The following is a 26918-nucleotide window of genomic DNA, read 5'->3' on the forward strand; positions in this document are numbered from 1 at the left end:
CTTGACCGGAAGAGTGATTTCCTCTAGACCCCCGGGCAGATACTAAGTTAGAACAAGCGCCTTTTCAACCACAGGCTGGACATGCTTCGTTGCTATCGCCTTCTCTTCCTCCGCGTTCTAGCCTTTCAAAGAATCGGCCCGTCTGTGAGGCACAGGAAAAAACTCTAAAATTTGAAATTTAAAGTTGGAGGATTTTTTAAAAAATTAAAAAAAAAATTAAAATTACACTTTACACCCCTTAACCGGTCAAAGTTATACCCATTTTTAATTCAAATACTTTTTTCTCATAAAACCCTAAACCCTTAGCAAAAGGAACTTACTTGGTCCCAATAAAATCCACAGAAATACAATAAATTCAAACAAATCCTTCCCTTGTTAGTATTAAGATGGCATTATTTCGTCGCATTTTCAGTGGATCTTCAACGATTGTTCAAGCACAATATTCTTCAATTCGGTTGAATTCAACCCTCACAAGTCCTAAACTTTTTGTCAGCGGTATGTGCTGATAACTCACAAATCTTATGAATGTTTTTTTTCTTTTTAATCTATAAACGTGGTGTCTGGATCAACCTTCATGCACCTCGATTAAATATTTTGAATACTTCGTGTGTTATATTAATCATTTTGATATATTATTGTGATGGCTAGTAATTTTTGAGAATTACTGTCTCCATTTAGTTTTACTTATCACGTTTTGCTTCGCCAAAGACAAAATGCTTGAACTTTTACTGATATTATAAAATGCAAGAGAAGATTGCTGCTTACAGCATTTTATAATTTTCGAGCATTCAAATTTTAAATTTTAAATATTTAATTACTCTAATTTAATTTAGCTGGGAGATTAGTCAAATTGACTCTCGTGAAGTGAGCGAGGAAAGTGGCAAGTCAGAGATTTTAGTAAAATTTGAATTTGATTTTTAGTTTTTTTTTGGGTAATTTTTTAATTGATTACATGACAATACTGATTTTGTGCTTATTGGGTTAATTTGTTGTTATAGTGATTGAAGAATGCTATCAATTACTTCTGTAATTTCCAGTTTACAAAAGTTTAGATAATATTATCGACACCGCTAAAACTGAAACAATTCTGATAAAGGTTGAGTTTTTGGAATTTTTATGGAGCTAATTCTAATATAACAACAACAAACCCAGTGTATTCCCACTTAGTGGGGTCTGGGGGGTAAGATATACGCAGTCCATACCTCTACCTCTGATGAAGTAGAAAGGCTGTTTCCGAAAGACCCCCGGCTCAAGGCACAAGATATCACACAAACACATAGTAAAGCACAGAAGCAGATGACATAAAAAATTCTTTTGGTATAAGCTCTTGGAATTTGATTTCTTATTCATGGTCTTTCCTCGAATAGGAGTCGGATGCATCGAAGAATTTCTAGTTTTGTTGAAAGTTAGTGCGTTAAGTTGGTTCAGATCAAGGTTGTTAGTTTCAAATGGTTATGTTTTCAACTATGATTTGTAAAACACTTGCCTTCTATGACGAACTGGCTTGTAGAAATTATAAACTTCAAGAGATACAAAAAAAATATCTTGATTTCTTAGGTGATCTTCAAGCATGCTACGGTGGTCCCTTTTATGAAACTAGTAGTAGGTATCAATAAAGTAGGCTAACTAGTATTCCCCGTTTTCCGATTTGTTTGTCTTACTTTCCTTTTTAATCCGTTTAAACAAGAATGTCTCTGTCTTGTTTGACAACTCTTTAAATCTAGCTTTCCACATGGTGTGTTTAAGACCACAAGATTAAAGACATTTTGTTACATTCTTTATATCTGTAGTTTTAATGCCACAAGATTCAAAAGTCCACATCCAAGGGTGTGGTCTAGTGGTTCAATGAAATTGGGTTGAGCACCATGAATTCTCAAGTTCAATCCCAACAGTGAAACACAAGGTGATTTCCTCCCATCTATTCTAGCCTTGGTGACAGGGTTACTTGGTATCTGTTGCTGTTGGGTGGTGGGAGGTAGTAGTTATCCCGTGGAATTAGTCGAGATGCACAAAAGATGACTTTGACACCACAATTATTAAAAAGAAGATTCAAAAGCCGCCTTTAATTTCTTGAACTTCGTGCCAAGTCATTACTAGACAGACACATTGAAACGGAGGGAGTATTGAGTTGCCTATTACTTTATATTGTTCTCTTTTATAAAATCAATTATCAAAAATGGTACTTAAAATGAAAACTTCATTTCATGGATATATCAATGAATCAATCTACTAAACTGTGACTCCAAATTAGTTGAGGTTGGTATTATGAATCATCTATGTCAATTCTACTCTATTCGGGACCATTTCATTCACATGCTAAGTAACTTGTCTTCAAGGCAAAATTACAGGTTCTATAGAAGCAAAAACATTTCTAAATCTAACCTGCTTTCCTATACAAAATTACAAAAATCCTAACTAGACAAAAGTTCTCTTGATAAATGAATAAGTCTTTGTTGCGGACTTCTTGGTATTTCTATCGCTCCATAGGGATCTTTACTTCCATTGAATATTTCCAACTCCACATTTATTCCGAGGGATGTTAGGTATTTTGAGACAGTTAAAGTCCTTGTGATTTGAGGTTTATATCACTCTCGATAAATAACTAAGTCCTTGCCATGGATTTGTTGGTATCTCTCTCCCTCCATAGGGATCTTTACTTCTATTGAGCCTGGCAAACTCCACATTCATTCTGAGGGATCTTTACTTCTATTGAGCCTGGCAAACTCCACATTGATTCTGAGGGATCTTTACTTCTATTGAGCCTGGCAAACTCCACATTCATTCTGTGGGATATTAGATCTTTGGAGACAATTTCAAACCCTGTGATTTGAGGCTTTTATCATCTCTTTTAGAACTTTCATCATAGTGCTGCATCTAGGTGCCGGTGCTTTTGGAGGTCGGTGAGACTTGGCAAAACCAATTGTTTTCTATGTAAAACTAAAACATAGAATTAGCCGTGCCTTAGCGTAACCTTTTTAGGTGACCTCTAATTTATCATATCTGTGCTACTTGCATCATTTGTCAGATGTGATCATTTCTGATCTTGTTCGATCTTATATGGTTGCACATTCATCTTGACCAAAAACTTACCCAAGATCATTGTGCTATTTCCTACTTAAGCCATATCCTCAATGCAGAGATCTGAAACATTGCAATAATTTGCTATTGCATCTTTCTGTAGGTGCTTCATTGTATGCCGATTATCCACGTGTAATGCATCTGTAGTATCTTCTGGACAAGGATTTTAATTCCATCTTCTCCCGCTTCCAAGTTTGAGACTTTTAAGTTATTGGGAGCGAATATTAGTTTGATTTATCTTGTTTTTTGAATTTTTATGACAGGAAATCACATATTGGGCTCTTTTATATGGATTTAGGATTTCACAATTGAATGCAGTATTTTTTGTTGGCTGTTTTATCACTCTGTATGTTTGAACTAGTAAAATCAGAGGAGACTTAAATACTCCCTTTTTCTTAAACATGGTTAAAAATTAGGGAAATGAAGGCTGGAAGGTTATGCATTTTATTTGAATTAGATTTCTTAAAAGCGTAATGTGGCATGGTCTCAGTGCTTTTGCCTAGTGGTATGAGTTTTTTTGGTTTAAAAGGGCAGCCCGGTGCACTAAAACTCCCGCTATGGGAGTGGTCTGGGAAAGGGTCGGACCTCAAGGGAGTGCAACACGTAATGTGAGTTAGGCGCACATCATGGGTTTGAATCCTGCTACAGTCAAAACCATGAGTGGGTCAGGTGCACATCATTTGTTTGAATTCTGCTGCATACAAAATGTTTGGGTTTAAGCAGAGATGCGTGCCGGGTGGGCCCACTATCAATTGAATTTTGAACTATGCACCACTTACCTTGGAGAGTTCTTCATTGTTAGAAAAAAAAGGTAATTTGGCATGATATATTGATTGGGATGATGGTTCTAGACCTCCTAAGTATTTCTGAAAAGATGCCAGTTTCTTAAATCATGTTCTTGGAATTGTTTCTCTAAATTCTAAGAGTACATTCATGAAACAACAACATATCCTGTGTATTTCAAAAGTTATGTTTGGGGAGGGTAGGATATATGTAGACCTTACCCCTACCTTTGTGTGTGTGTGTGTTGGTTTGGGGGGGTTGGTGTAAATAGGCTGTTTCCGATAGACCCTCGCCTCAAAAGAAATGTAAAATATATATTGTAGCACACATGTAGAAGTACAAATATTTTAGGCAATTTTTGGTAACTTAAAAAGTTTATCTGAGAAATTAGGGGTTCTCAGTTTCATAAGTATATCTTGTTTAGAAGAATGTTAACGTCAATGCTCTCTTAGGGTAATCCTGGTGGTTCTCGAGTTATCCTACTTAGGTGCTGCTATTGTTGTCCTCATACTAAACGAGAGTTCTTTTTCCTATGAAAGAATTTGTCAAAGTTGCACTTCTCTACATACTACGCTTGTATCTATGCCTATGTTGCTCGGACTCTTCAAAAATGTCAGCGGGTGCGTATCGAATTCGCTAAAAGTAGTGTATTTTTGGAGAATCTGACACTGGTGCGGCATCAAAAGTGAAGAGTCCGCGCAACTTAGATCTATGCACACATTGTGCTAGTTGAGACTCGGAAGTTATTTTTACCTATAATGAAATATGTTTTTCCTTGCTACCCTTCTATGATAAACAATTTCAAAGCAAAAAAGGAAAAGAATAGCGGAGGATCACATATTAAGAAGTGGAACTGGAAAATCCTTGTGACGAAGTAGTAATTTATTGATGTTAGAGAACGTGCTGTATACAAGTGTGATAAAAGTAAGTGAGAAGAAATGGTCCATTTTTAGTATAAGCTCTTTTTCATCGTTCTTTCCTTTCGTTTCGTCATGCTGCAGGGCTTTCAAGATACACTAGTGATGAAAACCTTAAAAAAGCATTTGAACAATTTGGAAATCTTACTGAAGGTAATAATAAGAAATTTCCTTCTCATCTTCCTCTTTTATTTTGCTAGATTCCAATCTTTCTGTGATAAACAGTAACCATTCTTTGTTTCTATGTGTTTGATCTACAGCAAAAGTAATTACTGATAGAGCAACTGGGAGATCAAAGGGGTTCGGATTTGTTTCTTATGAAACAATAGAAGAAGCAGAGAAGGCTCGCGAAGGAATGAACGCGAAGTTCTTGGATGGCTGGGTAATTTTTGTTGACCCTGCGAAGCCAAGTATGCCTAGACCTCCACCACCACCTCCACAAGATCCAATGAACTTTGGGATTACAACAAATAAGACTGTTGGTTGGACTGGCCGATGATGACGAGGGACTCTCGTTCATCTTAGTGATTATTCAAATTGCAATATATGGCATCGATTGGCCAATGACCAGGATAGTGCATGTTTAATGAAATATTGATTGCAAAATAACATTTTTGTCGAAGGATATTGTACTTGAGCTAAAATATATTCTAGTTCACTTTTAAAGATATACTATGTGACAAATTATTATTTCGATAAAAGATTTGATAATTGGTGGGACAATTTGTGTTCATCTTGATAATTTTATTGATGATTATTCACAGTGTACTTAGTTTCTTAATGGAAGAGTGTTATTATTTATTTATCTTCCAAGCATTTCGAAGTATACAAAATCATATTTTGGAGTCTTAATTCGCATATTTTTGTGACAGCTCACCAGCGTTTTTATCTTGGCCAAATACTTACGTTGCCTCCTAAAGTTTGATTTTATTTAGTTTAGACGCCTAAGCTCACGCTAACGCCTATTGAACACTTACTAAGTTAGGCACATTTTTTAGAGATAACAAAAATAATGGAATTCTGCATTTTACACGCGTCTAACGTGGCAAAGCTATCAATAATATAAAGACACGTAGATTTTAATCCCAAATAATAAGAAAAAAAAGTATATCTTTTGAAAAAAATGATCGGAAAAAAAATTAGAAGTTCTATTCTTCGAACAAGATAATTGTTTCTTCAATATTCCTTCAGATCAGATGCATAGCTTGATCGACTATGGCAGCTGAGCTAATAAAAGAATTAGTGTAGTAATATATGGTTGAATGTAAACTTGATTTTTCAAAGTGTTCTCCAATTTTTTGGATGTGTAAAGAAAAGAGAGGGGAAGGGGAAAATTGCGATGAAATCATGCTTGAAGGTTGATTCTTTTGATCTTTTTCTTTCTCTTCATGGATAATAATTTATTTTTTTCACTAATTTCTAAAAATAGTAACACTAGCAGAAAGTTCAATAGTTGCGGGATGAGGCAGAGTGTGGTGGTGAAATTGAGGGTGGCGGGATGTTTATTAGGGTCGTTTGTTCTTTGGTTGTGGAATTGGGGTAAAGAGATATTTGTTTGGGTAATTTGCCCTACGCTGGTGGTGGATACAGGGACTATGGTGCTGAGGTGGTGGGAAAGATAAAGGAAGACGGAGATGGAAAAATTATTTTCTTGTTCAAGGTGGTGGCAATGGTCCTGAGCCGGAGCTCTCTCGAAAACAGCCTCTCTACTACGTCTGAGGTAGTGTTATGAACTGCGTACACTTTACGCGTTGAACCCCACTCTGTAGGAATATACTCTCTCTACTACGTCTGAGGTAGTGTTATGAACTGCGTACACTTTACGCGTTGAACCCCACTCTGTAGGAATATACCGAGCATGTTGTTGGAGGTGGTGGCAATGGTGAAAAAGGAGGAGATGGTGGGTGCAAATTGAGTTGAAGAAGATAATAAATAAAAAAAATTATAAACAAAAAAGATTGAGGTATTCCACTCTCACAGAAGAGTGGATTCCACGTGTTGTGCCAAATCAACGAGTGCGCTTATAATAGGCACACATTTTTAAGGTTCAGGTTCAATGGAAACATTGCCTAATAAAAATACCAACATCAAAAAATCCTTATGCATCTAAAACATGGGAATGCCAAATTGTGTGCAATTCAACTACTCCTTTACGGCTCTACCCGTAAATGTTTTTCACCAGTACAAGTACCAAGTTATTGCGTCGACCTAGGCATAGTAAATTGAGAAAAAATGACCTCATATTTTTCACCTTTATTAAGAAAGGTGAGAATTGAAAAGAAATGCCCAAATATTTTTCACCTTTATTAAGCAGCTAATTCTTTTGAGAAGTAAATTGGTTTTGAAAATCCAATGACTTGATATGGATCTGGAACTTCATATTACATTTCATATGGTTGACAGGAGCAAATAATATATCAATAGCTAAAGCATGGTTAAAACTAGTGCAGCGAAAAATCGTTAAAAATCTATTACTCACAAACCCAACAAAGATGTTATTCAGAAATCGAATATCTTATATAATCTGTTATCAGCCCGATAAACCCCGGGCAACTGCTTCAAGAAATTAACAAAACAGTGTCGCAGAAAAGTACTCAGCACTCCACAATGCTCACCGTGGAGCTCCTAACCTTTCAATACAAGCCTGTGTTCTCCTAACTTCCCAAGCTACTTGGTATGCCATTAAAATACCAAATAGCTTGGAGTTGGGAAGGTGAAAAAGAACTCCGTCCGGCCAAGGGAAAATGTGCAGAGCATCTCAAGTGCCTCCTCGTTGTAAAACAGCAACTTCAACTTCACCAGCCTGTCTGCTAGACCCTGTTAATCATGGCAAGGAAATTAAATCAAAGCAAATAGAAAAAAGATGAGGGAAGTTACCTAGTTATTAAATACTTCCAAAGAAACACAAAATTAAAAATACATCACTTTTAAGTGACAAGATATGATAACTTGATCAAAGAAGAAAAACACTGCATAAGAATGAATACTACAGGAACGGCGAAAGACAAGCAGCAGTAAAATCATCAACAGGCTTGATACGGTGACATATAGATGCCCCAGAATGTGGGGAAGATGAAACCAGAATAATCAATCCAACCAGATGGAGAAAAAATCTATCGCAATGGCAAATTTCCTTGGGACCCGGCAGGCTTTCAACAATCTTATTTATAGAGTTCTGACATTGTGCATCACACACTTACGAATGGATCAGTGTAATACTTTAGCATGACGAGAACTAAAAGCCATACTGATTGAACTAGTCCTGCAGTACAGGTACTGGTCTTACTATGACTTAAAGCCAAGGTACTTCCTCAATACCTCAATATTGTTGACTTCTAAAATTCACGGTAGAGAGAGATATGGTGCTCCATAGGTTCATGCCTTTTGGTAACAGTACTATGCGTCTTTAATCATCCTTGTCTCAGCTTAGAAAAATTTTGTTGTCTCATAGACATATTTTTGTATTTAAGGAGATTCAACAACCAGATATTGAAAGACGTTGCATATGAGGGTAGGAAGAAGAAAAAAATAAACTAGTTACTCACAGTGCACGCTGCTAATGAGACGCCTACTGATTCCATTTCTAAGAGCACAATGTTATATACTCCATTGACATGGATCAGGCAGAGATCAAATTTTGGTTTCTGGCTTGAAGCAATCCATATTATTATGTTGCGTTTTAAGAGTACAAGACACTGTTTACTGCAAGGTAGCTGGGCGTCTTATTATGAGATAGTACTTGCTGTACAACATATAGAAACTTAAATACCTTCCAAATCCCAGCCCACTCCTGCTAAATTAACAACCATATTATGGGACCATAACATTAGGAAACAGACTACCTCACCTCTCACCTCTGAGGTGCTACAGACTACATACACTCTACCCTCCCCAGACCTCACTATGTGAGAATACACCTATGTTGTTGTATTATGGGACCATAAAACAACCCCAATATACCGAGGCTAACTTTGAAATGCAACCAAACAATCACATTCATACATTTATAAGAAATTGCACATGCAATATGATGATAGCCTTCACCCTACTTCAGCTCCTCGGAGAAATGCACCTAAAACAAAGGTTTACCCTCTTTTATAGTGCAGCAATACCATAATGTTCAACCAGCATTACAATGTAAAGCTTCTTTTTCACAGCGACAAGTAAAGCTTCTTTTCCAGAAACTTACTAATTTTTTTGTATGATCAAATCTACTGAGATCCAAGAGAAGCATTACATGACCATTCAATGTGTATCCCATGGACCTCTTGGTTTCCAGGTATGTAAACATTCAGTTCTCTAAAACTGTTCACTGCTATATCAAGTTACTAGAGAATATTAATCTCAATGCACCGAAAGCAATTATTTAGTCAGTCAGCAGTCTCACTCTTGTTGGTTACTGCAAAAGATTTGGAGGCTGACATTGGAATTAATGAAAGCGAGTCTCAATTAGGCACAAAAGAAACAAAACTATGCTCAAGCACACTTAAGCAGAAGCCATATACCTTAGGACAGAAGCTATTCCAAATCTGCATATTTTATCCTTGAAATTAAAAGAGATGTACGAGAATAATTTTTAATTATATCATAGTTATCTGCTTGTACAACTGTAATTAGTTATTGTATCACTTTAGGATTTTAATTAGCTGACGTATACTTTAGGACTCGATGTTGTATCAGCGCCTATATATTCTTCATTAGCTTATGAATAAACTATCGCTCTTCTCATTCTCTATCCAGAGCATTAGTTGTTTTAGCAATGAGAACTCCTAATACATGTCCTTCAGTATCAAGATCCTAGAACTGCAATAAAAGGAGTAGGAAGTACAATTACTATGGTAAATTTCCAAGCCTTAGAGAAGAACTAATTCAACGTCAGCTTGTACTCATATGAACTCCACAACCACAACTATATCAACAACAACAACAAAATATTCTCAATTCGAACTAGCTGGGTTACCGATACGAATCCTCTACATCTATTCAGCTCTGCTAGGAGATTCATTTAATTCCAACACTCAATAAAGAAAAAAAGCATCCAAATGACAAAAAAAAGAGCATTCATCCGACTATAATCACTACCATTTACAAAAACAACAGCATACCTAGTGTAGCCCCACAAAGTGGGCTCAGGGGAGTATAGAGTGTACGTTGACCTTACCCCTACCTCAGAGGTAGAGAGGTTGATTACCGTAGACCCTCAGGCCTCAACTTAAGCAAAATACTCCAAAGCAGTCCCAAAAGGCTATGTTGCTTGGACTCTTCAAAAATGTGGATGGGTGCGTGTCGGATCTTCCAAAAGTAGTGTATTTTTGGAGGATCCGACACGGGTGTAGCAACATTTTCAGAGAGTACGAGCAACTTAGCCAAGAGGACAGAAGTACAAGAAGCAACAGATAATAATAACAAAAACACCAGATAGTAACAAAATAGAAACTACAACAAAGCAATACTACGATCGCAGTACAAAAAACTACATGTAGTATTAGAAACGAAAATATAGGAAACTACAAGAGCAATACTACGACTACTAATATGATCAGACAACAAGACAACATATTGCTACCTACTAACCTTCTACCTTAAACCGTATCCTCCACCCCCTCCTATCTAATATCATGTCCGCGATAAGCTAAAACTACGCCAAAGAAAGAACTCACATTACCATTTATATGCTAAATGCATCTCAAAAGTACCAAAAATCCGTAAAACACCTCAAATAATTGTACATTTAGATGATACAACAAATTGAGAATACTGAAAAGTTACTATTCAACAAACCTCGGAGAGCCAGCATTCATATTCCTCCGAAGAATCCTCCCCTCGCTATTCGAGTCACCCGATTCAATCAACTCCTTCAATCCCAAATTCCCCACTTTCTCCTCTTTCTCAACTTCCTCCTCCTCCTCCTCTTTCTTCTTTGTCGTTGTCTTCGTCATCAACTTACCACCAACTCTTTCAAAATAATTACCATAAATATACTCAGGTGTATACCCATTTTCCTCATCAAACAACATAATATGTCCATGCCATTCCCACACCCGATAATCCGAACCCGAATCCTCATGAAACCCTACACATATATGATGCTCCCCAATCGTAACTGCTTGACCCGAGTTCGGCTTCAACGAATCAACCTTCCCGCTCAAAATAGTCCGTATTATCTGTTTCTCCAGACGGGATTCCTCTCGAGAGAGATCGGATTTCGAGGATCCGTCTCCGTTAACGCAATCGTCAAGGTTATCGTCGTCGTCGTCATCGTCATCGTCAAGTAAGTTGTTGAAGAGAAGTTGTTCGAGGGATTTAGGAGAGAGGAAGGAGGGATTAGTTGATGAAGGAGGAGGTGGAGGGCGGATTTGGAGGCGGCCAATTAAAGATTGAAGAAGGAGATTGTCGAAATTGGGAGTGGTGGAATTGGAGTTGGAATTCATGGTGCAAAATGATGATGAGGGATTTTTAGCAAGGGTTTTAGGGGGTTTTGAGGTTTCTGTGTGTATTTGTTTTTTTGTTTGTTTGTTTTTGTGACGATATAGTACTGTGGTGAGAAATATCTTTGAGGTTTTGAAATGGATAAATATCAGATGTTGCTGAGGAGTGAAGTAATAGGATTTGTGTCAAATGGGAGACTTGTAAATTTTTTTAACGGAAAAGGGCATAAAATGTCTATATCTATTGGATCTAAAATGTTCTTTTCGTTTATCTATTATATCTAAAATATCCTTCTCATTTATCCATTAGGCCTAAAATGCCCCTCGTATCTACCTATTGAGCCTATTTTGTCCTTTCATTTAGGCACATTATATGAAAAGATCATCCATAAAACTTAATTACATAAATAATAGTACTTTTTCGATATTATAAAAATAAATTTTTTTTTTCATATACAGTAATTTTAAAAAATAAAAAAAGATAAATATAATTCTTAATTTAATGCAATAACTAATTATAAATTCACCTTAATTTAAGAGATAATTTTCAATCTTCAAATTAAATGTGGAAAAGATAGTCCATGCTTTCAAAGATTTTTCTCTCTTATATTCAAAATTTAAATATTTTTAAATAAATTAAGTATTCCATTATTTGCTTGTGTATGTTTCATTTATTTTCATGTATGTTAATCATCTATTATTATTTCATTATTATGTATTTTTTATTCTAATGTAATGGGTTAATCATAATTTTTTATGAATAAATATTTATGGAATAAAAATCATTGTGTTGGAAGTACAGATATATCATATATTTTTGTTGTATAAATATAATTAATGTCAAAGTCAGATTATTAGTATATTTTTGATATAATTTTTGTACCATTTGATATAATATCAAATGATGTTTGATATTATATCAAATCGTACAAACGGTGTTTGATATTATATCAAATGATGCAAATGGTGTAAAAATTATATAAAAAATGTCATGAATATTTATCTCATAAATTATATATAAAATATAATAATAATCTGACTTTTACACTAATTATATTTATACAAAAAAAAATATGCAATATATCTATACTTCCAACAAAATGATTTTTATTCCATAAATATTTATCCATACAAAAATATGGTTACCTCATTACTAGGGATGTACATAGGTCGGGTTGGTTTGGTTTTCTATTGAAAAAAACCAAACCAATTATGTCAGTTTATTAAAACTATAAACCAAATCAAACCAACATAAAATCGGTTTTTTCGGTTTCGGTTTTAGTCAATTCTTTCGGTTTTTCTCATTTTTTTTATAATCTTTATTTTTTACAATTATATTGTGATTGAAGTTTAGATCAAGTATGTTTTCACTCATGTGCTAATGAAAAACCACAATTATGAAAAATTGAGGAACGAAAAACTCTCTTGAAACTAAAAAATAAGATGAAGAGTGAAAAGTTTAGGTTTTAGGTTTATATTGGATTTTGGATAATTTTATTAGAAATTAATCGATAAATATTACAACTTAAAGGCCCAAATATGAATATACACACACACACACACATCTACTTTCTAAATATTGAAAATTAATAAAACTAATTGAAAAAGTATTTAAAAAGTAGACTATAATTAATATTTTATGTATAAAAAGTTAAATTATATACATGCATATCTATAATATATTAAAAGTGTGAAAACCTTAGAAAAGTGAATTAAACTTTTTGCCCTTCATTAAAAGTCTTTACTTTAGATAAAATCATCTTTTCGCCTTTTTTTTTTCTCAAATTGTTATTGAATTTTATTAAGTTAATGTAATTATTTTAAGTCTAGAATTCTTGTAGTATTCGTGTGAATCAGTCGGTGACCTACTGCAATTTGGATAGAAATCCTATTAAGCTTTGAAGTCCAATTTATAATTAAGAAAACTTAAAAATTTGTTTATATAAGGATTTTGCCTAAATCGTTAGGAGAAACAACCGACTTTGTCAATAGGGATAACTCACTTGGACCAGAAACAAAAGCAACGGATACTATGAGCAGAAGTACAAGCCTTCATTATGGTGGTGTTGGTCTTCAAAGGAAAATTATGAAAGCCAACTTGTTATGTACTTTGGAAACTTCTCCTGCTACTGGTTTTTCTACTTCTTTTGCATGTTATATATTGGCTTTACTATTAATGTAGAACAAGATTAGGGACTTGAGAAATCAGAGAAGACTGTGATGAGCACCAAACATATAGCATTGGCAGTTAATAAGGAGTTCAACTTGCATAGTGAGTTACAAAAGATAGTTCAGTTATATGAAGAGGAGATGGGAGAGAGGTTGATTATGGTGGGTTCTAGGAGGGGTAGTGCTAGGCCATAGAGAGGTGATTACATAGGATATGATGCATCTTGACGATTTTAGATAGGAGAATTTGGAGATTGCAGATTAGTATAAAAGGTCAATAGATAATTAGCGTTATCTCGCTAGATTAGGTTATTAGTATAATTTTGCGTCCCGTATTTGTTTCTCCTTTAATACTTACAGTATAAGCTGTTTTCCATCTTACAAGAATTTCTTTCAAAGTAAGTGAAGTTTTTCATCATCAATATTTTATCCTAGCCTCTATCTTTAATCTATGAATGCTTCTCTGGATTAATTTCTCTATTACGTGAGCATTCCTTACCTTTGTGCATAACTTGTTTTAAGAATTGACGTAAGTTCTTTTAAAAAAACTAATGACATCGACTACTTTAACTTGCATGTGATGTCTATTACTTAACTATTGATATATATGAGAGATCAATGTCTTTTTAAATTTGCCATTCACCTAACAATGTGAGATAAGATACACAAAGGTGTATTATTTATGTATACCGCTTTCTATTACATGTCGCTAAGTTCATGCTTTTTCTAAAAAGCTACAAGTAGCATCTCACTTTTTAAAAATAAAGAGATTTAAAAATAAATAAGCTTGGTCATATAGACTTTATTTATTAATCTAGAACGAATATCGAAGTCATTTTAGAGACTACTATCATGTAACTTTAGATTTGCACGTTTTTCTTTAAGTGTATTTTTATCTTATAAATTTTGTGTATTTTATTAAAAGTTTTTTACTTAATAATATAACATAGACGTAGTTGCAATATATTTTTATATACATTTATTAATAATTAACGCGTTATATACACGTGGAAAGCACGTACTCTAAACTAGTATATATATATACACACACACACACATATATCTACACATTTATATATATATATATATATATTATGTCGGTTTGATTTGGGTCCGGTTTGACTTTTTTTTGGTTAACACCAAATCAAATAAAAAATGGTCGCTTTTTTTTCAAATGTCAAACCAACCAAACCAAATCATAAGTCGATTTTTTTTCTCGGTTTGATTTGGTTCTTCGATTTGGTTTGACTTGACGGTTTGGTCTGTACACCCCTACCAATTACATTAGAATTAAAAATATACAATAATAAAATAATACTAGATGATTAACATACATGAAAATAAAACGAAACATACACGAGCAAATAATGGAATACTTAGTTTATTTAAAAATATATGAATTTTGAATATAAGAGAGAAAAATATTTGAAAGCAAGGATTATCTTTTCTACTTTTAATTTGAAGATTGAAAATATATATCTTAAATTAAGGTGAATTGATAATTAGTTATTGCATTAAATTAAGAATTATAATTATCTTTTTTTGTTTCTTAAAATGACTATATATGAAGAAAAAACTTTTATTTTTATAATATCGAAAAAGTACTATTATTTATGTAATTAAATTTTATGGATGACCGTTTCATATAATTTGCCTAAGTAAAAGGGCAAAATAGGCCCAATAGGTAGACGAGAAGAGCATTTTAGACTTAATAGATAGGTGAGAAGGGCATTTTAGGTCCAATAGGTAGACGAAAAGGGCATTTTAAGTCCAATAGGTAGACGAAGGACATTTTTGCACCATTTTACATAGTTGAAGGGCATTTTAGGCCTTTCTTCCTTTTTTTAGATGGTACTTTTTTTATTGAATTATATGAATATTGAAATATGTAATTTATTAGTTAGAACTTCGATGTTCAAGAATGTAGTATGATTCAATATTTTTTGTATGAACTGTGGTTGATTCATTTTATCATTTTATAAGATTTGTAACACCAACTAAATTTGCTAGACAATAATATATGCAGTAAAATCTCATAACTGAGGTTTAGAGAGGATCAAATGTATGCAAACCTTACTGCTACCTCGAGGAGGTAGAGAGGTTGTTTCCGAAAGACTTTCGGTTCAAGTGTAGCAATTTCAGGTACAAAGAAAAGAAAAATAGTGAAGAAAATATGATGATAATAATAATCAGCCATAAAATAGTGCAATAACCGAAGCATAATAGACAACAACAACGATAGATATCTACAGCTAAACTACCATTCCACAGAGCATGACAACACTCCGACTTAACTAACTTTCTACTAATACACGACCGCCACATCTCCTATTTAAGGTCATGTTAAGCGCCATGTCCTAACTAATCACCTCACCCCCAATACTTCTTCGACATACCTTTACCCCTCTTCGTACCTACAATATCCAATCTCTTGCACCTCCTCACTTAATCGTGTGAACCTCGCCTCATCACATGTCCAAACCATCTCAATCTCGCTTCCCTCATCTTGTCCACCACAAAGGTCACTCGAGAAAATTGAAGGAAAGGGTGTCTTTTAAGTCTTGAATAAAGAATTGGTGACATTGACCAACTTAAAGGGTCAAACATAATTAGAAAACTTAATTAAGTTAATTGTGAACTTGATTAATATTTCAAAACTTTCTAATCTTTTTAAAAATACAAATCAACCCACACTTCTCTCCCCTCTAAATAAAGTGTCTCTCTCCTCTCCCTTCTTTATCTATTTCGACTGTCTCACAAGCTTCTCCTAACCAACAGTTCTGCAAATTTCTCCCTGCAATCCCCGGCGATTTCAACTTCCCAATGATAAATAGTTGGGCTTCGAGTTTCTTTTTGACTTTCAACCATCAATCGACGTGACAACATTGCTCTCTGGTGACAACAACTTTAAGTTCTTCATCGTCCCTTTTCTTCTTTCACAAGTAAAAAGTTAGGGCTTTTTAGTTATTAAGAAAAAAAGGAACTTGAGACAACTTCTCTTCTAGTATTGGTTAATAATTTCAATATTTGCTGCTTAAATTTGAAATGGGGGCTGAAGAAAAACCTAATTTCTGGTATTTATTCTCTTTTCTTTCCAGAGTAAAATATAGTTTTTGTTGTTATTGTAGTTGTTGTTGTCGAACTGTTGATTCAATTTGTTGGTGTCTGTTTAGTTTTTTGAAGTTTGATTGTTGTTGTTTATGTTTGTACAAACAAAACAATAATTTTATATTTTTAGTCATTGTTGATGTTCTTAGTGTTTGTGTTGTGTTGGTATTGCTGGATTGATTTGTTGTTATTCTTGGTAAAAATCGTATATTTAAAATTAAATGGTGATATTGTTGTTGTTCTATTGAACAAAATCTTATAATTATTTTTTCTTCCTGCAACAGATGAACTATCTAATGCAATAGATGAACCATCTGATGCAACAGATGAACCATCTAATTCAACAGCTGAACCATCTGATGTAGCAACTGAACCATCTGATGCAACTAATGAATCATCTTATGCAATTGATGAACAATCAGTTAGATGAAATCCTATCAATTATTCTAATGGGACAACATATCTAAGACTTTGATTTATCCCAACAGATAATTCATCTGTTGCAACAGATGATGCTTCTATTAAAAGAAATCTAAATAATATTGATAGTTGATCTGTTGCACAAACCAGTCATCTGTTTCAACAGATGAGTGATCTATTGAAAGAAATCACAACAATATAGAAACTTTTTTTATTAGTTACAATAAATTACTCATCTGTTGTAATATATGTGTGATCTTTTAGAATTGTTATTTTACTGTGTTATACATGATAGATTTACAATTTTTTTTTTTTAATGATGCTTTAGTCAATTATAATCTTTTTTATTTTTCTGTTAGTTTTTCGATAATATGGCTCCCAAGTAAAGCCAGCTAAACCTAAAAAACTTCTGATGTCTGATGGAGAAATAGGTTTAGGCCAATTTCTTATGACTTTTGTCTTTCGAGGATCAACTCTAATACCATCACTGGAAATAATATGACCAAGGAAAGCTACTGACCTTAGCCAAAATTCATATTTACTGAATTTGACAAATAATTGGTGATCTCTAAGAGTTTGCAATACGATTCTAAGATAGTCTGTATGATCATCCTCACTACGAGAGTAGACAAGAATATCATAGATAAAGACTATAACAAACATGTCTAGATACTATTTGAACACTCTATTTATCAAGTCCATGAAGGCTGCTGGAGCATTTGTTAGTTCAAAGGACATGACTAGAAAATCAAAATGACCATAACGGGTTCTGAAAGCTATCTTTGGAATATCATACTCCCTTACTCTAAGATGATAATAGCCAGATCTAAGGTCTATCTTAGAGAAATAACTTGCATCTTAGAGTTGATCAAATAAGTCATCAATTCTAGGAAGAGGATATTTGTTTTTATTGTAATTTTATTTAGCTGACGATAGTCAATACACATACGCAAGGAACCATCTTTCTTTCGCATGAATAGGATAGAAGCGCCCCATGGAGAAATACCAGGCCTTATGAAACCTTTATCTAAGAGATCTTTAAGCTTCTCTTTTAACTCTTTAAGCTCGGCTGGAGCCATACTATAAGGAGGGATAGAAACAGGTTGAGTATCTAGGAGAAGGTCAACCTTGAATTCTATTTCCCTATCGGGAAGTACCCTTGGTAAATCTTTGGGAAAAACATTAGGAAACTCATTGACTACACTGACTAACTGGTCTATTGGAGTCTCAGACTTAGTGTGTTTGACTCAAACTAGATGATAAATATAACCTTTGGAAATCAAATTTCTAGCTTTAAGATAGGATATGAAATGGCTTTTGGGAGACTGAATTTCCTCCCCACTCAAAGACTGGCTTATCAGGAAACTGAAACTTTACCACTCGGGTGCAATAATCTATGGATGCATAACAAGAATGGACCCAATCAATACTAAGAATAAGGTCAAAGTCAACCATATCGAACTCTATTAAATCTGCTAACATGATTTTATGAAGGACAGTGATAGGATACTTTCTATAGACCTATTTGGCAACAACTAACTCACCCACTGAGGTAGAAACCAAGAAGGGCTCAGGGATTTTTTTAGGACCTATTTCAAAATTTACTGCAACTAATGGTGTCACATACGAGAAACTCAACCCAGGATCTAACAACATATAAACATCAAGATGAAAGACACGAAGCATACCAGTAATAATATCTGGTGAATTTTCTTACTCTTGACAGGATGGTAAAGCATAAAACCAATTCTAGCATTGATCGCCCGATACTGGAGGATGCACCCTGAGGAGGGACTGGGTGACCTAGAGGGGCTGGTGCACTAGTAGCCCTAGTTTGGGTACAAACATCTCTGTTTCCCTGCTTAGCATGTGGACACTCTCTGATTCCATGACCCAATTTACCACAATCATAACTCACTAGGATAATTCTTACCACACTTAGCATATGGAGGATATTTGGGTATTTCAATCCCACTATTTTGAGATTTTGACATAGAAGACTTACCCCACTACTCCTGCCTAGCTTTGGGAGCGGGAGCACTAGATGAACGATTCTAAAACTGCGAATGATTCCCCCCTTGAGACCTAGCTTAGCCATACTTAATCTGCCTTGTTCTAGCCTTCTTATTTCCCCCCTCTCTTTTCTTTAACTTTTCTGTCTCAATCTGCTGAGCATGAATCATCAATCTAGTAGGATCTATGTCTCCAATAAGCATGCAGTCCTACACTCCTTGACTACCAAACTAGACACTCCAGTAACAAACTTACTCATACTTACCCTAGGATCAACCATCGTATCAGGGGCATACTTAGACAACTGATTAAACTTAAGACAGTACTCTTTCACTATCATTGAGCCCTGCCTCAAATTCACAAACTCCTCTATCTTAGCCTCTCTCATTACACACAAAAAAAACCTGTCTAGAAATATATTCTAAAATACTTACCAACTCATAGGAGTTGTATTCTTACCTCTACCATTTTTCCACATAACTACCCAATCATATGCTACATCCTTCAATATATAGGATGCCAACTCTACATTCTCCTTCTCAAAATCATGCATAATTTGGGTGATCTTCTTCACCTCATCTAAATAAAGTTGTGGGTTCTCACTTGCCTTCAACCCAAAGAACTCTGGCGGATTCATTCTTATGAAGTCTTTGATTTTGGCCGCTGCTAAGTCCCCATTCTGCTGAAGTAGGACTGCCGCCTGATGGTTTCCCTATATATTAGCAGTCACAGCTTGGGCCAACGCCTGAAGGTAGCCCTAAACTCAACATAGGATACATTCCCATTCAGAGGATCGGCGGGATAGGGTAGGTTGTTATCATTTCTGCAGGCATTAGCTCGACGAAGAGTCATATTCAACTGTCATGTAAAAGCATAAGTTAAAAGCTGATAGAGATACTATAAGAATGATAGATCATGAAGGAAAGAGATGATTTTCTAAGGATGTCCCGTAACGTCTTGCTCATAAATGTGGCGCGCTTCACACCCATGATCAAGACTCTACACAACACGACTTATTTGACTCCTTAGTACTCTTATAAACCTTAGGCTCTGATACCAAGTTTTTAACACCCCAAAACCTGATCCTAAGACATCACACAGTTCTTAAGACTACGAGTAGACTTAAGCTTACCCTGTTTCCTTCTACTGAGTCTGAATCTTATACTAATGGAAATATAGACATCAAATCATACTAAATGTAGAAAACTATTTGAATATAATATTTGAAAATAATGTCTAAAATTGTAATACTGGATAATCTGAATCAAAACTAGTAGTCTGACAAGCTTCTACTGCTAATAAATAGAGAGCCACTGGGATAAACACCCAAATAACTCAAACTGTCTGAAAAGAATACTAAAATATCTAAGATGAAAATACTGAATAACTAATTCCCCCAAATATAAGGACTCACCAACTGTCAGGATGTAGATGGAGATGCTCAAAATTACTCACGCTGCTGAAATTGAGCACCTGAACCAACATTATGAGATAATGTAGCACATAGACGTATATGTGGATCAGTACTTTGAGAATGTACTGAGTATATGGGGGTGAAATGCATAAGTAAAGAAAAGTCTCAATAGTCATCATAGTTTGTAAAACAATGCATGCCAAATGTAAATGAGTCACCTAAGCTGGAATATCTGAAATACTAAAATCCGAAATCATGAATAACAAATCATACTTTGTATATCTAGTGAGCTATAACATTTAGATCTAAAATCTGTACTTGTGATCTGTCTGTAAATCATGTTACTTTAGTGTAGAAAGGACTCACTTTTATATCTGACATCTGAAAGCTAAAGTTTGTAGCTAATATCTTTCTGTAAAGCATTATCTGAATAAAGTTGTGAGCCTTTACACTTAGTTTTCTAAAAAAACTTTTTCTATTATTCTTTTCTGTTATGCTGTAAGCTTAAAACTATAGGGAAATATTTTAAAACTGTTCTAAAAGCTTTTATTGTTAGGGAAAATACTTTATCTGAAGGGAGGTTCTTCTAACCGACATTTACTATGTTAGCTAACATGGAGTCCAAATCTTGTTCCCCTATGGGGAAAACCTCATGATAGGGAGAGGTGACATACTCTTGCCAAGGAGTATAACCTAATCTAAGTGATCACATCTGTATCTATCATCCATATAGAAATGGGAAAAATTTGAATTTGTACCTACATTAGCTACGTAGTTCTGTGAAAGATAGGGCACGCTAATCCCACACTTCCAGCTCGGTGCTAAATATTACTCCCTTTTTAATCTGTATGCTCATTCTATTGGAAATCCACTTTAAAACTAGTATAAGGGTTATTACAAAACTAATTATGCATTTATCTAATTCAATCTGTGAATAAAACTATTCTGATTTCTGAAATCTGTAAAGTGGATTTCAAATCTTATTTGAGGATCAAAAGATCAAGGTTTTCTGAAATATGAAAATAAACTAATCATCTAATGCTTAAAGCATAATTTTTCTTGAAATAATAATATTCAATCTAGGGATAATAACCCATACATCAATCTCATGTCAAAACATCATAAAGTTCATGCTTGATAATGTAATTAACAACAATTCATCTCAAAATTTGAAATTTACTGCAATAGGCATGTAAATATGAAAATAGCCATGCAATTCAACTTCTAAAACACTTGAAATCTCATAATCTTGCAATTAACAATAATGGATATGAATCCTAATTCAAAACTCATGTATAATCATTCAAAATCATATAAGTTTGAATTAAAAACTTGGTTTTGGGCACAAGGATGAAAGAGGATCCTTGTTCATAAACCCCACATACCTGATTGATGAAATTTGTAAGAAATATTGAACTTGAATCTCTATTTATGCCTTTGAAGATGAACTCTTGATGATATTGATTTGGGAATCCTCAATTTTGAGTTTTCTTGGAGAAATAATGGAGAAATTTGATTTCTTAGAGGTTAAGCTTTGAACTCTAGGGTTTTCTTTGAGAGAGAATGAATTAAAATTTGGTATAACGTGCTTAGAATGAGCTAAATCTTGTGTTTTACACGAATTGGGGCTTGGGAATTGACCAAAGTGCCCTTTTTAAACTTTTAATTGGAACCGGAAATATTAAAAATTTCATAATTTTACATGCCACCGTGACGCGCCACTATCTCGGTGGCTCACTGGAAAAAGGATGAGTGGGAACTGGAAGTTCAACGCGATGCTGAGCTATCGCGGTACTCTATTGAAATGCCATTTAGGCCATCACCGCGATGCGTCACCATCGCGGTAAGCCACTGGAAATTGACAATCGGTAAATTGGACCTTACCGCGATGCGAGCTTATCACGGTGGTCCACTGAAATTTGATGAATAGGAATTTAACCCTAGCCGCAATGCGGTGTTTGCCCAGATGGTGTGCTGCTTTACTAAAAATGCCATAACTTCTCAACTGAGTATCGGATTTGGGCAAAATTGGTATCGATGGAAAGTTTATTCAATTTTCCATATAATGGAGAGTCTATATCTGAAAAATTCTACATGTAACAAAATTTATATATTTTTGAAGCTAACCCTTGATATTCTAGAAGCGAAATAAGCTAGGAAAAAATACAGGGTATTACAATTAGATATTAAGGTGGCTAAGATAAGAAGGAAAGAAATTTCCATGACATTATCAAGCATCGAAAAAAGCAAAATTAAAACTCCTCTATCTTTGTCTTGCACTTTTGATCAATGTACAAGGGCCATAGAAGAGCAGCATGAGCTGAAGATGTTGAATATATATCATCTGTTCCAACAAACAAATAGACTACATATCTATTTCAACAAATGACACATAAGCTGAAAATTATCAAACAAATTTATGCATCTGTTGCAACAGTTAACTAACCTGTTGCATCAGACACATTATTTGTTGCAACATATGTCTCGTCTATTTTAGAAAATCAAACAGGTCTTCCTACTATTTTAATTTGTACCAATAAATAACCTATCCGCTGCAACAGACACCTTATCTGTTAGGATAAATTAAATTAAGAGTTCGTACTATTTTAGTATGTCCAAACAGATGAGTCATATGTTGCAACCGATGGGTTATCTGTTGGAAATTATCATATAGGTCTTCCTCCAATTTTAATTTGTCCCAATAGATGATCCATTTTTTTACAATAGATAGTTAATTTATGTGTACAATTTAAAATAAGAGGAAGACTTGTTTGATTTGCTAAAACAGATGAGTTATCCTTTTCCTCTTTTTTGTATCTATATGGTTAGCATTAATAATTTTTGCTTTTCAGGTGGATGTCACAGTATAAGCTACTACTGAATAGTATTTTATCACAACTGATAATCCATCAACAGCTTCCAAAGACAAAGAAAAAGTGAAGCCTGTCAGTTCGAAAGATCATAAGAATCACCTATTTAAAGGGTTTAGCATCTCGAACGAGGATCCAAAAAAAACTAACAAAGTTGATCAACGACTATTCTGAATGGATTGTCGAGGGGCTGTTAAAGCTTCATGCCGGCAAGTACATAAATCAATTTTAAAGATATTGATTTATACAATTCTTGTTGTAAAAACATGTCATAAACACATAAATCATGCAGAAAATAAAATGATGAGCACTACAAAGTGAACGAATCGGGTCTTGGTTTTGATATGTTCAACTTTGTTGTTGTATATCCCAGAATAAAGAATCGGTTCTATTTGAGGTCACAGCCCCAAACTTGCTAGAATGATGAGGTTTAAATTTCATACATCTTACTATTAATACTTTATTTAATTGTATCTGTGTATTAATTTTATTGTCATGCAATTTGAAATATTTGATAATATGTGCAACACACCGATGTCATTTTTTACTATCTCCAGATAAAGCCAAGTTGCAAATACAAAAACAATACAGATACACAAAAGATAATTATTTATACAAAGTTTATATCAATAATGTGTACGTTAGGTATTGTCAACAACAGTCAGGAGTTTTCTGTAATGAGAAATGCTTAAGCAACATCATCAAAGGTTTTAGCATTTCAGCTGGCTTACCTTAGTATTTGGTGGATGAAGTGTACATCCCAATCAATTATGGTGATGAATTCCATTGGGTGTTGGATGTCAGCATTCTAAAGGAGAGACGCATCCGAGTTTACGACTCGATGTCGGGAAGGAGACGTTCTGGGCCGTCGTTTGAGATTCAAAATCTGACTAAAATATTGCCTACTACCTTGATATAAGTGTTTTTTTGGACCAAAAGGTTCGTACTGATTGGTCGACGATTAAAGTATACTGAGATAAAATAGACAATTCATTTGATGTAGAATATGTTGAAGGAATTACTCAACAACCCAGTAGTAGCATATAAGTATCAATCAAGTATCATGATTTAGTTTCATTTCATAAATTTTACAGCGCTTACATTAATTGCAAGATATAAATTATCTGATTTTTACAAAAGTAGGAATTGCAGTCTTTTTTTTGCTGCTTACGCCGAGTATTTGAGCAATGAATTACAAGTACCAAATAATGGACTTGATGTCGGATTACTCCGTAAAATATATGCTACTATTTTATGGAAATACATAGAAGCAAAAGCTCAAAAACCGTACGCAAGCGACCATAAAGATCCACGACGATTAAAATCAAATTTTATATCAACGAATGAAGAACAACTTATCCATATTGAGTAGATCTTTACAGCGAGAGTATGTCAAAGTAATAACCACTCCTTAGGAATTTTGGCACCAAAACTTGAATTGTTAATTTATTTATTTAGTAGATTATTTGTACCCATAATAATTTTTTTACATTTTATTTATTTGTTGATTTATTTCATGTAATTTTTGAAGGCTTTGATTTATTTGATTTTGTCTATGTTATTCTTATATTTGAACTTATTAATTGAAACAGAAGACTAGATTCGAATATTGCAATAAATGATGTATCTATTGCAATAGACGACATATTTATTGAAAATTATCAAACAAATTTAGACATATGTTGCAACATGTAGGTCATCTCTTGGAAATTATCAAACAGGTTTTCCGGTTGCTTTGATTTGTTTCAATAGATGACCTATCTATTGCAACATATAGACTTAGATATAAATATCTGCATCATACAATAGATGACCAACCTGTTGTATCAGATAAACTATCTATCAGATCAGATAGATTATCCTTTATAATAGATAGACAATCTGTTGCATTATAAAAAATTTAATTTTCATCAAATATAAAAAAATTATCATGAAATAAAAATTATCATGGTGTTTGTATTTCTACATCTTCATTTTTATATACAGGCTCCAAGCATTTAGTTAGTACCTCATAAGCCCAGACCTCTTGCATCTCTGCCACAGTGTTGTCACATAAAAGGGTCATTGGGTTGGACATTTCTATGCTGGCCAGCAAACATTCAATGTGTGTAAGCGCGTACGACCCACATGCGACACCGGTTTCATTTTTTGGAAGGTCCTTGTCCTTGTTTCGACCTTCAAAATTTCATATTTGCTTCATCAATACTTTCCCTGGCAAATGATTCATCAGTTTACTCTGCCATAACAAGTTGGAGAACAACTCCAACAGTGGTTGCATGTGGGTAAAAAAATTGGCCTCATCGAAGACAGGTAAGTTGCAGTCATAAACCTTCATCTTTCCCTAATCCGGTAGTATCTCAAGAGCCAAAAAATATTTGACCTCCACGTTCATGACTTCAAGAATCCTCTTTGCTTTGGTTCAGTCCTTGCTGGGTGGATATAGCCTCTTTTCTCTAATATAATTAATCATATTTTCATCCCATTGGAACACAAAAACTATTGAATCAAATCTCGGGCCATCAGGAGTTGACGCTAGCTTAATGATCTCATCAAACCTATCCTTAAAATTATTGTAGATTTTGAGGTCCATTATCCTATCAGCTGCATCATAAGCTTCTGGGTATGATAATTGCCTGCCCCTCGGGAGGCAGAGAATTTTATCAACATACTGTGATATAAAAATATAATGTTTAAATAGATTAGCAATTTTAAAAAATAAAGTGGAAAGAAGCAACGGATGGCTGAATCTATTAACAGATTACCCATCTAATGCAACTTATGCAACAGATAGGTAATCTATTGCAATAGAACCACCACCAGTTGTGCTAGAATACACAGTTGTTGCAACAGATGACCCATCTATTGGGGGAAAAGGTATTCATGGTGAAATTTATTACGCATTGCTTAGAATTTATTATCTTTCTCATAACAGCCTTCTGTTTGGGGTCAAGTTTCGCATATATGTCTACCTTCTTCAATGGTCCCTGAACTTCAACAGATTTTGGGGGAGGAGGAGTTGCAATGTTTTTTGGTTTTATATTTGAGACTATATGTCTTATTGTTTTTTTCTTTTTCCTAACCTCCACTGTAGGAGTGTATGGCTCTCTCTCCTTCTTGGATGGTATGACACCCCTTTTGAATTCCTCGACAACATTAGCTATAACATTTATTTTTTTGAAGAGCTTATCCTATCTGTCTATGTACTCATTGCATTTGCAATGAGAATATGAGGGTGAAGAGGGGTGAGAGGGACCACTGTAAGAGGTGATTTTAAATATATTTATTTTTTCTTGAGCATCCACAAGCTCATCATCACAACTGGAAGTAGAATCATCATCAACATGGTTGTCACCAACATTAACAACTCCACCAGCAACACCCTCACAAGCAACACCCGAATTCTGTTACAGCAGGTTGGTCATGAAGAGCCTCAACATTACGCTGACCTTTCCTAACTGCTCTTTTTATGGTTATTGCTCCAGCCAATTCCTTCTTTATTAAATCCATCATTGGGTCTACTATTGTATCAACAAGAGCTAGAGTAATAAAACAAGTCATCTCCAACTCATGTTGAGTGGATACGATCCATGGATGCATAACTTTAAAAAGGGAAGATACGATTAAAGCAAATAATAATTTGCAGTCAGTTGAGCAGTATGTTAACACATACAACTTATGCAATAGATGATCTTTATGGTGTAATAGATAATTCAAATGT

The 26918-nt window shown here is 34.4% G+C and overlaps 2 protein-coding genes across 2 annotated transcripts; one reads left to right on the top strand and one right to left on the bottom strand.

The window, feature by feature from the left end:
• The first annotated feature begins 271 nt into the window (after nt 1–271).
• Nucleotides 272–5583, top strand: LOC107843493 (organelle RRM domain-containing protein 2, mitochondrial). The gene is made up of 3 exons (XM_016687800.2): nt 272–495; nt 4863–4931; nt 5039–5583. Exons 1-3 carry the CDS (start codon nt 387–389, stop codon nt 5275–5277), a joined length of 417 nt encoding a protein of 138 aa, XP_016543286.1. The 5' UTR covers nt 272–386; the 3' UTR covers nt 5278–5583.
• A 1640-nt stretch (nt 5584–7223) lies between these two features.
• On the bottom strand, nt 7224–11345 carry LOC107843495. Its single transcript, XM_016687801.2, has 2 exons — nt 10560–11345; nt 7224–7595 (listed from the first exon to the last, which is right to left on the bottom strand). The coding sequence occupies exons 1-2, from the start codon at nt 11207–11209 to the stop codon at nt 7589–7591; spliced, it is 657 nt and encodes a 218-aa protein (XP_016543287.1). The 5' UTR covers nt 11210–11345; the 3' UTR covers nt 7224–7588.
• Between the last annotated feature and the right edge of the window lie 15573 nt (nt 11346–26918).

This window comes from Capsicum annuum, chromosome 10 (assembly GCF_002878395.1).
Source record: "Capsicum annuum cultivar UCD-10X-F1 chromosome 10, UCD10Xv1.1, whole genome shotgun sequence".
NCBI classification, from domain to species: Eukaryota; Viridiplantae; Streptophyta; class Magnoliopsida; order Solanales; family Solanaceae; genus Capsicum; species Capsicum annuum.

Coding starts and splice junctions, on each gene's coding strand:
- LOC107843493 (XM_016687800.2), top strand. CDS start 387: ATGGCATTATTTCGTCGCATTTTCAGTGGATCTTCAACGATTGTTCAA. Junction 496..4,862: donor TCCTAAACTTTTTGTCAGCG/GTATGTGCTGAT, acceptor GTCATGCTGCAG/GGCTTTCAAGATACACTAGT. Junction 4,932..5,038: donor ATTTGGAAATCTTACTGAAG/GTAATAATAAGA, acceptor TTTGATCTACAG/CAAAAGTAATTACTGATAGA.
- LOC107843495 (XM_016687801.2), bottom strand. CDS start 11,209: ATGAATTCCAACTCCAATTCCACCACTCCCAATTTCGACAATCTCCTT.